Source organism: Piliocolobus tephrosceles, chromosome 7 (genome assembly GCF_002776525.5).
Source record: "Piliocolobus tephrosceles isolate RC106 chromosome 7, ASM277652v3, whole genome shotgun sequence".
NCBI classification, from domain to species: domain Eukaryota; kingdom Metazoa; phylum Chordata; class Mammalia; order Primates; family Cercopithecidae; genus Piliocolobus; species Piliocolobus tephrosceles.
In genome coordinates this window covers 20720436-20736381 of record NC_045440.1, presented here as the reverse complement: position 1 = coordinate 20736381, position 15946 = coordinate 20720436, and the positions used below count along the sequence as shown (strand labels likewise).

General features: G+C 39.0%; 1 protein-coding gene and 1 pseudogene across 3 annotated transcripts in view; one reads left to right on the top strand and one right to left on the bottom strand.

Moving 5' to 3' along the window:
* PPP3CC (protein phosphatase 3 catalytic subunit gamma) overlaps positions 1-15946 on the bottom strand; it is a 105442-nt gene that overhangs the window by 22545 nt on the left and 66951 nt on the right. For both annotated transcript variants that reach the window (XM_023216688.1, XM_023216689.1), the window contains exons 5-6: positions 10150-10295; positions 8002-8141 (exon numbers count right to left, since the gene is read on the bottom strand). In XM_023216688.1, coding sequence (XP_023072456.1) covers positions 8002-8141; positions 10150-10295 — 286 coding nt within the window. The remainder of the gene's footprint in view (positions 1-8001; positions 8142-10149; positions 10296-15946) is intronic.
* LOC111545687 lies at positions 486-1081 on the top strand (annotated as a pseudogene). The gene has a single exon (XR_002732525.3). The product of XR_002732525.3 is annotated as a 40S ribosomal protein S10 pseudogene (transcript).

The following is a 15946-nucleotide window of genomic DNA, read 5'->3' as shown; positions in this document are numbered from 1 at the left end:
CATTAGAGGGACAAAAACAAAAAAGAATAAGAAAGAATGTGGGAAGTATACGGGACTTATGGGACAACATCAAGTGAAAATAATATAGGCATATGAGATTTAAGGAGAAGAAAAAGGGGCAGAAAGCTTATTTTTAAAAACTAAAGGCTAACAGTTGTTAGCCAAATCTAGGGAGGAAAATCGACATCTCAATTCATGAAGCCTAAAGGTCTCCAAATAAGTTAAACACCGAGACGCATTATAATTCAGTTCTTAAAACTCAAAAAAAAAAAAAAAAATCTGAAAGCAGCAAGAGAAAATTTACTTGTCACATAACATACAAGGAAGCTTCTATAAGATTATCAGTGAATTTCTCAGCCGAAACCTTACAGGCCAGGAAAGTGGGAGACAATATATTCAAAGTGCTAAAAGAAAGGAAGAAAAAAACCCCGCCAACCAGGAATACTTTACTCAGCAAAATTGCCCTTTAAGAATGAAGGAGAGCCCTTTCCAGCCCCGGCCCCGGACCCTGCAGCTGCCGAGATGTTGATGCCTAAGAAGAACCGGATTGCCATTTACGAACTCCTTTTTAAGGAGGGAGTCATGGTGGCCAAGAAGGATGTTCACATGCCTAAGCACCCGGAGCTGGCAGACAAGAATGTGCCCAACCTTCATGTCATGAAGGCCATGCAGTCTCACAAGTCCCGAGGCTACGTGAAGGAACAGTTTGCCTGGAGACATTTCTACTGGTACCTTACCAATGAGGGTATCCAGTATCTCCGTGATTACCTTCATCTGCCCCCGGAGATTGTGCCTGCCACCCTACGCCGTAGCCGTCCAGAGACTGGCAGGCCTCGGCCTAAAGGTCTGGAGGGTGAGCGACCTGCGAGACTCACAAGAGGGGAAGCTGACAGAGATACCTACAGACGGAGTGCTGTGCCACCTGGTGCCGACAAGAAAGCCGAGGCTGGGGCTGGGTCAGCAACCGAATTCCAGTTTAGAGGCGGATTTGGTCGTGGACGTGGTCAGCCACCTCAGTAAAATTGAAGAGTATTATTTTGCATTGAATAAATTTACAGCCAAAAAAAAAAAAAAAAAAAAAGAATGAAGGAGAGATAAAGACTTTTCCAGAAAGCAAAAACTGGAGTTTGTCACGACTACACCAGCCTTATGAGAGCAACTAAAGGAAGTTAAAGTAGAAATTAAAAAGATGCAGCTGGCCGCGGTGGCTCGTGCCTGTAATCCCAGCACTCTGGAGGCCGAGGAAGGCACATCACTTGAGGCCAGGAGTTAGAGACCAGCCTGGCCAACATGCTGAAACCCCACCTCTACTAAAAATATAAAAAATTAGCCGGGTGTGGTGGTGTGTGCCTGTAGTCCCAGCTACTCGGGAGGCTGAGGTAGGAGAATCACTTGAACCTGGGAAGCAGAGGCTGCAGTGAGCCAAGATCGCACCAATGCACTCCAGCCTAGGTGACATAGCAAGACACTGTTTCAAAAATAAAGTAAAATCTGAGATTAATTACATGAGGTGTGTGTATGGGGAGTAAAATGTAGAGTTTTTTTTTTTTTTTTTTTTTTTGAGACGGAGTCTTGCTCTGTCCCCGGGGCTGGAGTGCAGTGGCCGGATCTCAGCTCACTGCAAGCTCCGCCTCCCGGGTTTACGCCATTCTCCTGCCTCAGCCTCCGGAGTAGCTGGGACTACAGGCGCCCGCCACCTCGCCCGGCTAGTTTTTTGTATTTTTAGTAGAGATGGGGTTTCACCATGTTAGCCAGGATGGTCTCGATCTCCTGACCTCGTGATCCGCCCGCCTCAGCCTCCCAAAGTGCTGGGATTACAGGCTTGAGCCACCGCACCCGGCTAAAGTGTAGAGTTTCTATACCTCATTGAAGGTAATTTCTTCTCAGCTTAAGATAGACTGCAATAACTATAAAATGTTTGATGCGAACCCTATGAATGAAAAAGCACAGTAGATACACAAAAGATAAAAAGAAAAGAACCAAAATACCCCACTACAAAAATAAAAATCGAATCACAAAGAGAAAAAGAGAGGAATAGTAGAACCACAAAACAGACAGAAAGCAACCAACAAAATGGTAATAGTAAGTCCTTACCAATCAATCATTACTTTAACTCCCAAATCAAAAGATATAGTATGAGTGAATGGATGAACACAAGACCCAACTATATGCTGTCTACAAAAGACTCACTTTAGATTTAAAGACACACATAAGCTGAAAGTAAAAGGGTTGAGAAAGGTATTCCATGCAAATAGTAACCAAAAGAGAACATGAGTGGCTAAACTTTTATCAGACAAAATAGACTTTAAGTCAGAAATCATCACAAGAGGGAACAAAAGTAATTATATAATGATAAAAGGGTCAATACAACAGAAAGATATAACCATTATAAATATATATGTACCTAACATCAAAGCACCTAAATATATAAAGCAACAACAGATCTGAAGGCAGACATTGACACTAATAAAATAATAGCAAGTAGGACGGGCACGGTGGCTCATACCTGTAATCCCAGCACTTTGGGAGGCCGAAGTGGGTGGATCACCTGAGGTCAGGAATTCGAGACCAGCCTGGCCAACATGGTGAAACCTCATCTCTACTAAAAATACAAAAATTAGCGGGCGTGATGGTGCGTGCCTGTAATCCCAGCTACTTGGGAGACTGAGGGAGGAGAATTGGTTGAACTCAGGAGGCGGAGGTTGCAGTGAACCGAGGTTGCACCACTATACTCCAGCCTGGGCGACAGAGCAAGACTCTGTCTAAAAATAATAATAATAATAATAATAATAATAATAATAATAATAATAATAAAACAATAGCAAGTAACTTCAATACATCATTCTCAGAATGGATAAATCATCCAGTCAGAAATCAATAAGCAAACAACAGAATTGAACAACACTATGGACCAAATGGACCTAATACGCATATACAAAACTTTTTGCCAAATAACAGAAGACTACAATTCTTCCCAAGTGTATACAGAATATTCTTTTGGCTATATAATCATAAAGAAGTATCAACAAACTTAAGAAGATGTAAATCATCCTAAGTATCTTTTCCCACCACAATGGAATGAAACTAAAAATCAGTAACTGTAAGAAAACAGGAAAATTCACAAATATGTAGAAACTACACACCATACTTTTGAACAACTATTGTGTCAAAGAGGAAATCAAAAAGGAATTTAAAAATTATCTCTAGATAGGTCAGGAGTTCGAGACTAGCCTAAGCAACATAGCAAGACCTCGTCTCCTCTAAAAATTTTAAAAACAATTAGCTGGGTATGGTGGTACATCCTGTAGTCCCAGCTACTCAGGAGGCTGAGGCAGGAGGATTGCTTGAGCCCAGGGGTTCAAGGTTGCAGTGAGGTATCACTGTGCCACTGCATTCAGCCTGGGTGACAGAGCAAAACACCCTATTTCAAAAACAAAACAAAACAAAAAACCCTCAAGACAAATGAAAACAAAAATATACATATCAAAATGTATGGGATGCAGCAAAAACAGTACTTACAGAAAGTTTATAGTAATAAATGCCAATTTAAAAAAACAAAAAAGACCTGAATTCAACAACCTTATCTTACACTTCAAGAAACTGGAAAAAAGAGAATCAAATAAACCCAAAGTTAGCAGAAGAAAGGAAAGTTTAGGACAGAAATGAATCAAATAGAGAACAGAAAAACAATAAAAAAAAGTCAAAACTAAGTGTTGGTTTTTGAAAAACTAAACAAAATAGAACAAACCCTTAGCAAGACTAAGAAAAAAAGAGATAAATAAATAAAAAATGAAAGAGGAGACATTACAATAGATGCCACAGAAATAAAAGGTATCATAAGGGACTATTACGAATAACCATACACCAAAACACTGGAAAACCTAGAAGAAATGGATAGAGTCCTAGAAATATACAACCTGCCAAAACTGAATCAAGAAGAAATAGAAAACCCAAACAGACGAATAGCAAATATGGAGACTGAATCTGTAATCAAACAGCTCTCAACAAAGAAAAGCACAGGACCAGACGGTTTCATGGGTGAATTCTATCAATCATTAAAAAAAAGAATTAATACCAATCTCTCTTAAACCTTCCAAAAAATAAAAGAGGAGAGAATTCTTCCAAACTCACATTATGAGGCCAGGATCACTCTGATACCAAAGCCAAAGACACCAGAAGAAAGAAAAGTACAGGTATCTTTGATGAACATAGATTTTTAATCGTCAATAAAACACTAGAAAGCCAAACTCAACAATACACTAAAAGGATGATACACCATGGCTAAATGGGATTTATCCCTGGGATAAAAGAAGGCAGAGTATCACTTTGTTCAATCTCAGCTGGGAACATGCATGTGTCCTGGGTGAGTCAAATTTTTTATCTCATTATTCCCAGTAGCTACATTCTATAATGTTGCTGCAAAAACAGAATTAGCAAATAATGCAACACTACTGCCAAGGGAAATACAGGGTAAAGTTCCTGTGAGCCTCTGGTCATAACATTTTCACCCACCAATTAATATATACCCTTGTTTCAGATGTGTTTCTGTCTAATAATACTTTAGGTCATTGACACTGTTGATTCATTAACATTGAACTCATGCCCAAAACCACCATAACTCATGCCTAAACAAAGCTTATGTCTAACACTCGCATATTTTCCCTGTAAGACACACCACAGCCTTCTTGTGCTTAGGACCCCTAGACAGCAGCACTTCAGCACTATACTTGGTGGCCATTCTAAACAGTGAAATCACTCATGAAAAGCACAAAAACATAAAACATGTTTCACTAAATAAAACCCAAAAGAATGCCTGTTTACAATACAAGGGCTGCAAAAAGAAGGTAGGGCATCATTTTGTTCAATCTCAGCTAGGAACGTGTGAGTGAGGTGGCTCAAATTTTTTGTTGCACTGCACACTGCATTCCCATGAATGATTATGACACCTCTGTAAGTACTGATTTGGGTGTTACAAATACATCTTAGTAAGTGGGAGAATTCACAAATATGAAATCCATAAGTAATGAGAATCAAGTATATATCCACAGGATTAAGTTTTAGAAGTAGAATTTCTGGATCAAAGGCCATGCACAAATGCCTTTGAGAGATATTGCCAAGTGTCCACAGAAATTGTACCAATTTCTATTCTGACAACAATGAATATGTAGTATGCTCTTTATTTTAAGCAATGTAAAAAGAAATAAAAGTTAACTGATTTCATCACATTAGTCATTGGAAAAGTTGGCATGGAGGAATGAAAAATGGTTATTGGCTGGGTGGGACTCATCCCTGTAATCCCAGCACTTTGGGAGGCCAACCAGGGAGGGATGCTTGAGTCTATGACTTTGAGACCAGCCTGGGCAAAACAGCAAGACCCTGTCTCTACAGAAAATTAAAAAAGCAGCTGGGCATGGTGGCACACGCCTACAGTGCCAGCTACCCAGGAGGCTAAGGCAAGAGGACTGCTCGAGCCCAGAAGGTTGAGGCTGTAGTGAGCTGTGATGGCGCCACTGCACTCCAGCCCGGGTAACAGAGAGAGACCCTGTCTCAAAAAAAATAAAATAAAATAAAAAAAGAAGAAGAAAGAAAAAAAAGACAGTTTACTATCCATCTGACAAGGGATTAATAACCAGAATATGTAAGGAGCTCAAACAATTCAATACGAAAAATCCAATAATCCAATTTAAAAAAGAGCAAAATATCTGAATAGACATTTCTTGAAAGGAGACATAAAATGGCAAACAGGTATATGCAAAGGTATTCCATATCACTGATCATCAGAGAAATGCAATCAAAACTATGATATCATCTCACTCAGTTAAAATGACTTTTATCCAAAAGACAGGCAATGACAAGTGCTGGTGAGGATGTAGAGAAAAGGGAACCCTCATACGCTATTGGTGGGAATGTTTAGTACACTACTATGGAGAACAGTTTAGAGGTTCCTCAAAAAACTAAAAATTGAACTACCATATAATTCAGCAATCCCACTACTATGTATATATATAAAAGAAAGGAAATCAGTATATTGAAGAGACATCTGCACTTCCATGTTTATTGCAGCACTGTACACAATAGCCAAGATTTGGAAGAACGTAAGTGTCTATTAACAGATGAAAGGACAAAGAAAATGTGGTACATATACACAATGGAATATTATTCAGCCATAAAAAAGAATGAGATCCTGTCATTTGCAACAACATGAATGGAACTAGAGGTCATTATGTTAAATGAAATAAGCCAGGCACAGGAAGACAAACTTCATATGTTCTCACTTATTTGTAGGAGCTAAAAATTAAAACAATTGAACTAATGGAGATTACAGTAGAATGATGGTTACCAGAGGCTGGGAAGGGTAGTGAGAGGGGAAATGGGATAGTTAATGGGTAGAAAAAAACAGAAAGAATGAATAAGACCTAGTATTTGCTACTGTGAGATTTAAACAACAGGGTCACTATAGTGAATAATAATTTAATTGTACATTTTAAAATAATTAGAAGAGGCTGGCCACAGTGGCTCACACCAGGACTTTGGGAGGCTGAGGTGGGTGGATCAATTGAGGTTAGGAGTTCCAAACTAGCCTGGTCAACATGGGTGAAACGCCATCTCTAAAAAACACAAAAATTAGCCAGGCATGGTGGTGGGTGCCTACAATTCCAGTACTCGGGAGGCTAACGCAGGAGAATTGCTTGAACCTGGGAAGTAGAGGATGCAGTGAGCTGAGATCACGCCACTGCACTCCATCCTGTGCGACAGAGCAAGACTCCGTCAACAACAAAGTGAAAAAAAAAAACAACAAAAAATAAAATAAAATAGTATAATTGGATTGTTTGTAACACAAAGGATAAATGCTTGAGGTGATGGATACCTCATTTACTTTGATGTGATTATTACATGTTGTATGACTGTATCAAAATATCTCATATAACCCATAAATATATATACCTACTATGTACTCACAAAAATTTTTTAAAAATTTTTTTAAAGAAAAAAGGTTTAGAAGAATGCTAAAAGTAATGGTGAAATCAAAGTTTCATGTGTGTGTGCATGCGTGTATTTTAATGAACACATTATCTTAGCCAAGTAACAGAGATTTTTAGGGAAATAAATATATTATTTGCCACAATAAAATACTGGGATTAAAAATAATTTAGATTTCCAACTTCTCTATGTCTTTCTTTTTTTTTCTTCTGAGACAGAGTCTTGCTCTGTTGCACAGGCTGGAGTATAGTGGCACAATCTTGGCTCACTGCAACCTACACCTCCCAGATTCAAGTGATTCTCTTGCCTCAGTCTCCCAATTAGCTGGGATTACAGGAGTGTTGCCACCATATCTGGCTAATTTTTGTATTTTTAGTAGAGACGGGTTTTGCCATGTTGGCCAGGCTGGTCTTGAACTCCCGGCCTCAAGTGATCCGCCCGTCTAGGCACCCCAAAGAGCTGGGATTATAGGCGTGAGCCACCACGCCCTGCCTGTCTTCCTATTTTTGAGTGTCTAATCACAATGAAAGCTCCTGTGAAATTTAAAACAACAACCAACTTCCAGGAAATGTACTGGGCTTAGTTCACAATGTCCTGTTCTTTTTATATCTTAGTCTACACTAGTGGTTACAAAAGTTGGAGAGCTTTTGAAAACACAATAGGATTCCTCTCAGACCTAGTATCAGAATCTCTGGGGAAAGAGCCAAGAAAGCTTTGATTTTTTTTTAAAAAGTGTATAGATAATGTTTAGGAACAAATAGTCTAGATCACTTAGAGTCAGACAAAAATACCAGAGCACTGTAGGATGTCCAATCATGTTTGGTGTATTATACTTCTTAGGGCATAATATCTAAGAAAATATAAAAAGCCAAACAAATAAGTTTCTTGTCTCCTATTAATCGAAAAATTAAACACAAGTGCTTATACTACACAGATCTGAAATATAATATGCTGAAAAAGAATCTGATAAAATGAATTACAGTTTCCTTTCATAATTTTCTATCTCAAGGACTAGCTTACCTGTAGAAATAAGAGCACCCTCGGACAGTGTTGTGGGTATAGTGCTCCAAGGTCTTCTCATTGCCATAATCCTCTGAGGGATCAGACCAAAGCAGGTCACACACAGGTCCAAAGGCAGGAGGTTCTGTAAACCTGTCTAACTAGAAGACACACAAAAGCCAAAAGAAAAAAATCAGGAGAGCAAAGGGCCTCTTGGAAATTGGTATGCATCAAAGAAAAACCCCTTCCACCCACAAGAATGTATTAGGAGAGAAGCCAGTGTGCCCCTAAAGGATTTTCCTGCAAGAAAAGGAACATTTAACAATTTTAGATACAATAACTTTTATTATTTTTCTGCAATAATTTTTTTTTTCTTTTTTTTTTTGAGACAGAGTTTCACTCTTGTTGCCCAGGCTGGAGTGCAATGGCATGATCTCAGCTCACCGCAAACTCCGCCTCCCAGCTTCAGGCGATTCTCCTGCCTCACCCTCCCTAGTAGCTGGGATTACAGGTATGTGCCACCACACCCAGCTAATTTTGTATTTTCAGTAGAGACAGGGTTTCTCCATGCTGGTCAGGCTTGTCTCGAACTCCTGACCACAGGTGCTCTGCCCTCCTCGGCCTCCCAAAGTGCTGGGATTACAGGCGTGAGCCACTGCGCCCGGCCTGCAATAAATTTTTATAAACATCCCTGTCATTTAACCATACTGTAGTAAAGGACCCTCTTACATCCTAATCGTAAAGGAGTACTAATTTAATTCAAATGTGAAATCAACCACTAGAGATATACTATTTTAGAAAGACTATGACTACATAAAATTAATTTTAATTATCTAGGTGAGCCAATGTTACCATGAGAGCAGAAATGTTTTACAATGGTTCTGTTCATTGCAAACCTCATTCCAGTGGAGATTTTTTTATTTTAAAGAATGCTAATTTTGTAAGGGCATTTATCCTTTCCATTCTATGCAGCTGAGGTATTTCAATATGAGTTATTAACTTAAGCCTTTAGTTCTACTGAGTGAAAGAGCTTTTTATTGATACAATTGATTCAGAATTATAAAATTCATATTTTACTATGTAAAAGAGAAATGCTGGTTATTTAAAAGACAGTAAGGCAAGAGAAAAGCCAGTACATATAAGTACACCCTCTTACCCTGAGGAGACTTTCATTCAGAGAAAATAGTTTTATAAACAGAAAAATCTTTAGTCTCAGTACCTATAAGAGAGGATGAGTATTCATCACTTTGATTAAAAAAGAGAGAGAGAGACAGGTAGAAGAATTCAAAGGTAGAGAAGATAAGATGACTATGTACAATAAAAATTGGTCATCTTTTTCCATAATGAAGATACAGAATCTTGGAAATAATAATCACCAAGAAAGGCAAGTAAAACAATGAAACCGTATCATCTAAAATGTCAAAGCCAATGCGTTTCAGAGATGGCAGTGTCCTCAGACCATCCTTTCCAACTTCCTCATTTCATAGAGAAGAAATGTGACAAAGAAGTTCAATAATTTGGTCAAGGTTACACAATTAATGGCAGGACTGTGATTAGAACCCTGGTTTCCTTCCTTTTGCACTGTAATATAATTTAAAGTTTCAGGACTATAAGAATGTTAGCTTTCTAGTTGGTAAAAACATAGAGCTTATTAAAAATTATAATTTGTGGTAGATACATATCAAAATGTTAACAGTAGTTATAGTGATGAAATCAGAGGTATCTTCCATTTTCTTACTTTTGATTATCTGTATTTTAAAGATTTCAGCTAAAGATATATTGGTTGACTGCAAAAAGAAACAAATTTTAGGTCGGGCGCAGTGTCTCACACCTGTAATCCCAGCACTTTGGGAGGCCAAAGTGGGCAGATCACTTGAGGTCAGGAGTTCAAGACCAGCCTTAACAACAACAGGTGAAACCCCGCCTCTACTAAAAATACAGAAATTAGCCTACTAAAAATACAAAAATTAGCCAGGTGTGGTGGTACGCACCTGTATCCAGCTACTTGGGAGGCTGAACCAGGGAGGTGGAGGTTGCAGTGAGCTGAGATAGCACCACTGTACTTCGGCCCGGGTGAAAGAGAGAGACTCTGTCTTAAAGCAAACAACAACAACAAAACCCAACACATTTTAAAAATATACTCTATGAGAATAATAAAAGATTACTTACTTTCCTAATGTCATCTAAAGAAGTAATTTCAGGTGACATTCCTCCATGTACACAGAGAAACTGCTGGTTTAAGAGGGCAGCAAGAGGAAGACAGTCAAATGTCTCCATACAGGCATCATACACCTGTTCCGAATATTTGATTCGACCTAACAAAAAAGGAAAACCAGTCAATGGAAGAAAAACTAAAATGTATCACATTTGAAAAAGGATATAGGCCAGGAGAATATGAAGCTATTTTAAAGCCATTTATTTTAGATAATTTGAAATTACAATTATCTTTATAAAGATAATTTTGAAAAGTTGCGGATAATAGGTTAACAATACCTCTCTCCTCTTAAAGACAAGTGTGACCCTGGATTAACTTTCCAGCTCTGTTGCTTGGAAATGTGATAAGGTGACTGTCCACTGTGTTACTAGGCAACATGGCTTGTGGTAAAAATTACCCAGTTACCTGGTGGGAAGCTATAGCTTTGGACTCCTCTGAAGGTAGTTTTACAACACACATTGACACTTTCGATGCATGAGGCTTCTATACCAGGATGGCTCCCTAATCTTCCCAGTATGGATATTGTTTCCTTGTACCTGAGCTGGTGAGATGGGAGTGGGCAAGAGAGACGGAAAGCTGCTGGACTGTGGTATGCACTGCTGTGAGGACCACTCCACTGAAAAGGAACGCCCAGTGCTGCCCTTCCTGATCTATATCCTTCTAAGTATATGGATGATAAGTAGGGTCCATGGTAGTCTTGTGAGTCTGAATATTTTATGGGTCTTAAAGATCCCTTAGGGGTGTTGAAGATATATAAGTGAAAGCTGGAGTCTTAGGAGATATCAATAAAATGTCAGTAATGTTTTTGCTCATGATTTTTAAGGTCTGTAAACAAATTATGTCTTGATTCTATTTTATCTAAAAACATTTGGCTTAAGCTGATGTGGTGGCTCATGCCTGCAGTCCCAGTGTTTTGGAAGGCTGAGGTAGGGGGATCGCTTGAGGCCAGGAGTTTGAGACCAGCCTGGGCAACACAATGAGGCTTAATTTTTTTTTTTTTTTGAGACGGAGTCTCGCTCTGTCATCCAGGCTGGAGTGCAGTAGCAGGATCTTAGCTCACTGCACCTCCGCTTCCCGGGTTCTTGCGATTCTTCTGCCTCAGCCTCCCGAGCACCTGGGACTACAGTTGCACGCCACCACGCCTGGCTAATTTTTGTATTTTTAGTAGAGACGGGGTTTCACCATGTTGGCCAGGCTGGTCTCAAACCCCTGACCTTGTGATCCACCTGCCTTGGCCTCCCAAACTGCTGGGATTACAGGTGTGAACCATCGCGCCCGGCCGAGGCCTCATTTTTACAGAAAATTAAAAAACAAAATTAGCTGGCTGTGGTGGCACATGCCTGCTGTCCAAGCTACTTGGGAGGCTGAGGTGGGAGGATAGATTGAGCCCAGGAGTTTGAGGCTGCAGTGAGCTACGATAGTGCCACTGCACTCCAGCCTGGGCAACACAGTGAGACTCTACCTCTAAACAATAAAAAATAAATGTTTGATTTAATAAATTATGTTTTGATGTGGCTGTCTACTTGGGGCTACAGAATAAGGAAATACATCAGCAGGTGGAAGGAGGAGTCTCTACAAATCTCTAGAAAGGAAAAGTCATGAAATAATAGGTGGGAAACTGGAAAATGGGCATTTAAAGAGAAAAAGGAACATTTTCTTCCTTGGCCTTGGTTTCAAAAAGTCAAGCTATACTCAGGGATGTGTGTGGGTAGAGAAGACCAGAAGTATAGTCAGGCAGCCCTGCAGAACTGTGAGCTCCTTCTCCTCTTCTAGGATTCTGGGAAGATGAGGTGGCCTACAGGACCAAGAGAACAAAGCTGTATCGAGTGAGTCAGACTATCTAGTTGGTAATTATTTCTGTGTTTATTTCCTTTTTGTGATCTCTAAGCCTCCAGAAAGACATAAATCAGAGCCTGGTCCTAGCAAGGCTTTGGGGAATAAAGTGAAGAATGATGGATTCAGGTTTGGGCCAGACTGAAGTACTGTACGGGTGACAGGAATGATTAGAGAGAGATCCCTAAGGAAGGTGTAAACCAGTAGACCACACTTGAGGTTGTAAGGCCTTCCATCCCTGAGTGTGAAGATTTCTCTTTAATGGCAATACTGGGTGATCAGGGTTTGAGTTCATTAAGGGAGCCTGTGGGTTTCTTTGAGGTTTTCAGAACATTTTGTATTGCTGTTATAGCAGTCAGCATAATCTATTCCACAACATATGCTAACTTTATTAGGAGCTCAAAGTTAACAAGAGCCATGTCTTATGCATCGTTGCCTCTCCTTACAGTTACATCCTTATGCTCTGCTTTGTCTTAAATACTATAAATTTTGCCCATTTCAAAGTAGATCCAGCATTGGCCATAAAGTCTGTCGGAAGTAAAAAACAAACAAAAAACTCTTTAATTTATGGTCAGTGATTGACTTTTTCTCCTGAAAATCCTAGGAACCAGAGTTCCCTCTGTTGCCAGTGTCAGTAAGGAATTCCTCCATGGGAGTTCTACACTTGAATATAGGTAGGAATTTCAATTACTTATTAATTTATGCTCCATAACATCTTACATTGATAAATGCCTTTCAATCCCAAGAATGACTCAAAATAATTCCTTAGCCTACTTCCAAAAAAGAATGCCAAGTCTGAAGATGGCAAGTAATGAAGTATATTGTTATTTTGTAAATTAAATCAGGAGGTCAAAAATTAAATTAAGCAAAAAGTAGTTCATATTATATTAATATGTGAATAAAATAGGCTACAAAATGTTACCATCTTTATTTTTTCAAAGTATACGAACTGCATGTATAATCACCAATATTTAATTTTCTGGGGGATTAGATTGACAATAGTATCTATATTTTTCTTAGTTTAGCTGTTTTTTTATGATGAATATGTAATCTTTATACAATAACATTATTATACTGCCTTTAAAAAATTTTTTTTAGAGACAGGATCTTACTGTTTTCTAGACTGGAGTGCAATCGCTGCTCACTATAACCTCAAACTCATAGGTTCAAGCAGTCCTCCTGCCTAATCTTCTAAGTAGCTGGGACTACAGGTGCACACTACCACATCCAGCTAATTTTTAAAAATTACTTGTAGAGACAGGATCTCGATATGCTGCCCAGGTTGGTCTTCAATTCCTGGCCTCAAGCAATCCTCCTGCCTCAGCCTCCCAAAGCGCTGGGATTATAGGCATGAGGTACTGCACCTGTACCTGGCCTATATTACCTTTATTATTTAAATGTATTGAAGGCTTATGATGTGTCTTTCAGTGAGTTAAGCATGTGGCATGGCATGGTGGTGAAGAGAATGGAGTCTGGAACTTGTTGCCTGCTTTGAAGAAACTCAGCCCCCTCCACTTACTAGCTATGGGACCTTGGATAAACATTTTAACTCTCTGCCTTGGTTTCCTTATCTATGGTCATAATAATAATAATACCCTGAATTGTAGATTCAGGGTTGCTGTGAGGATTAAATGAATTCATTTATATCAAATATGCAGAATAATGCTGGCACTTAGTACATACTATGTAAGTGTTAACTGATAAAGTATTTAATACTCACAGAAACCCTATGAAGTAGATATTGTTACTGTCTTCATTCAAAAACTGAGGAAATTAGGCTTACTTGCCCAAAGCTGCAAGCTAGTAACTGGCAGAACTGGGACTCAAACCTGTTCATGCTCTTAATGACCCTCTAATATTCCTCCTAACCATTATTTTTAAATAAGATTTTGAATAGGAGAATCTAAATAGCCAAATACATAATTCCCGGTGGTTAAATTAGCTGATTTAAGTGCTTTATTTTCAAGACAAATTTTTAGGATATATTCCAAAAAACAGTTATTTCTATAGCGAAGGGAAAATGCACTACAGCCATAGGATGACACGGATATAAGTTCTAACTAGTATCAATAATACAACATTAACAAAACAAAATTTTCAACAAAACCCTTTGAAAGCAATTTTGAGAGTCAGCACTACTTGCAAGAAATCACAATCTGGTCTAGTCACTGATGATATATTTGTTTCAATTTTTATTTGCTTTATTTATTATTATTATTGTTTGAGACAGGGTCTCATTCTGTCACCCAGGCTGGAGTGCAGTGGCATTATCATAGCTTACTGCAGCCTAGAACTCCTGGTCTCAAGAGATTCTCCCACCTCAGTCTCCCAAATGCTGCGATTACAGACGTGAGACATAGCTCAAATTTTAAAAGCCAGAAAAGGGTATAACGTGCCTCCTGCCCTCTCTCTGCAAGTAACCAATATTACCAGTTTCCTGGGTGTCTTTACAAAGATATTCTATGCATACACATGCAGATATGTATGTTTCTTCTCTTTCCAAAACATCCTTTTGGTTTTCACATACATGATAGCACATATGTACTGTTCTTTACTTGCTTTTTGTACTTAAGAACACATTTTGGCTATCATGCCACATCTTCAGAGGAAGAGTGGAATTAAGAGTATGCCATCCCAAAATACGCCACTCCAGCACACTGACAACTTTGAGTTAAAGGCACTTGAAAAACCACAGGTGCAGGAAGATCACTCTGGCCTTTGTGCTGTTTCTTCTTCTTTTTTTTTTTTTGAAATGGGGTCTTGTTACATGTCCAGGATGGTCTCAAACTCCTGGCCTCAAGTGATCCTCCCAGTTCAGCTTCCCAAGTAGCTGGGATTACAGGCACATGCCACAGTGCCCGGCTCATGCTGCTTTTAAAAGCAGGAGATGAAATTCCCATTTGAAAGATGTCCTCCCAGAGCAACGGACACTGAGACCACTTGAAAATGGAGGGTAGGAGGAGGGAGAGGATCAGGAAAAATAACTACTGGGTACTAGGCTTAGTGCCTGAGTGACAAAATAATCTATATAGCAAACCCCTATGACACAAGTTTGCCTATATAACAAACCTGTACATGTACCCCTGAACTTGAAATAAAAGTTAAAAAAACAAAAAGAAAAGAAAGATGCCCTCCGTGTACAAGAAGGAAAATAACACTGTTATCACCAAGGATTAATAGTTGAGGCTGAATTCAAATAACTCTTATCTTCTAGCCTCCTCACATCATTTAGTTCCTTTTTCACAACTTATTACTTTTCATCCAATTCAGCATGTAAGTGTTCAACTCTGAGTCTCGGGGTCTTCATTTTCTTACAGAGGCTCCTATGTCATATAGAACTTATATTAAATAAATCTGTATGCTCTTCTCCTATTAATTTATCTTATGTCAATTTAATTCTCCGGCCCAGCTGAAAAACTCTGAGAATAAAGGTAAAATTTGGCCTCCCCTACAGAAGAGCTTTGTAATTTTTTAACATCTACCTAGTATTTTGCTTTATGGATATGCCACAATCTAATTAGACCAATCTTTTGCTACTCTAAAAAATGCTGCAATGAGCAATGACAAACAATATTTGTTTATTTTTATTTTTTTAAATCCAGTTGTCATAACAATACTGCTTTCATTAGTAAAATTACAGGAGTTTCTGGAACTTGTCAGTAAGCTATTTAACTATACATTTAAAAACATGGTTCCTGGAAGGGCCGGGCACGGTGCCTCACGCCTGTAATCCCAGCACTTTGGGAGGCCGAGGTGGGTGGATCACAAGGTCAGGAGTTCGAGACCAGCCTGACCAACATAGTGAAACCCTATCTCTACTAAAAAAACAAAAATTACCCAGGCGTGGTAGCACACACCTGTAATCCCAGCTACTTAGGAGGCTGAGGCAGGAGAATTGCTTGAACCTGCGAGGCAGAG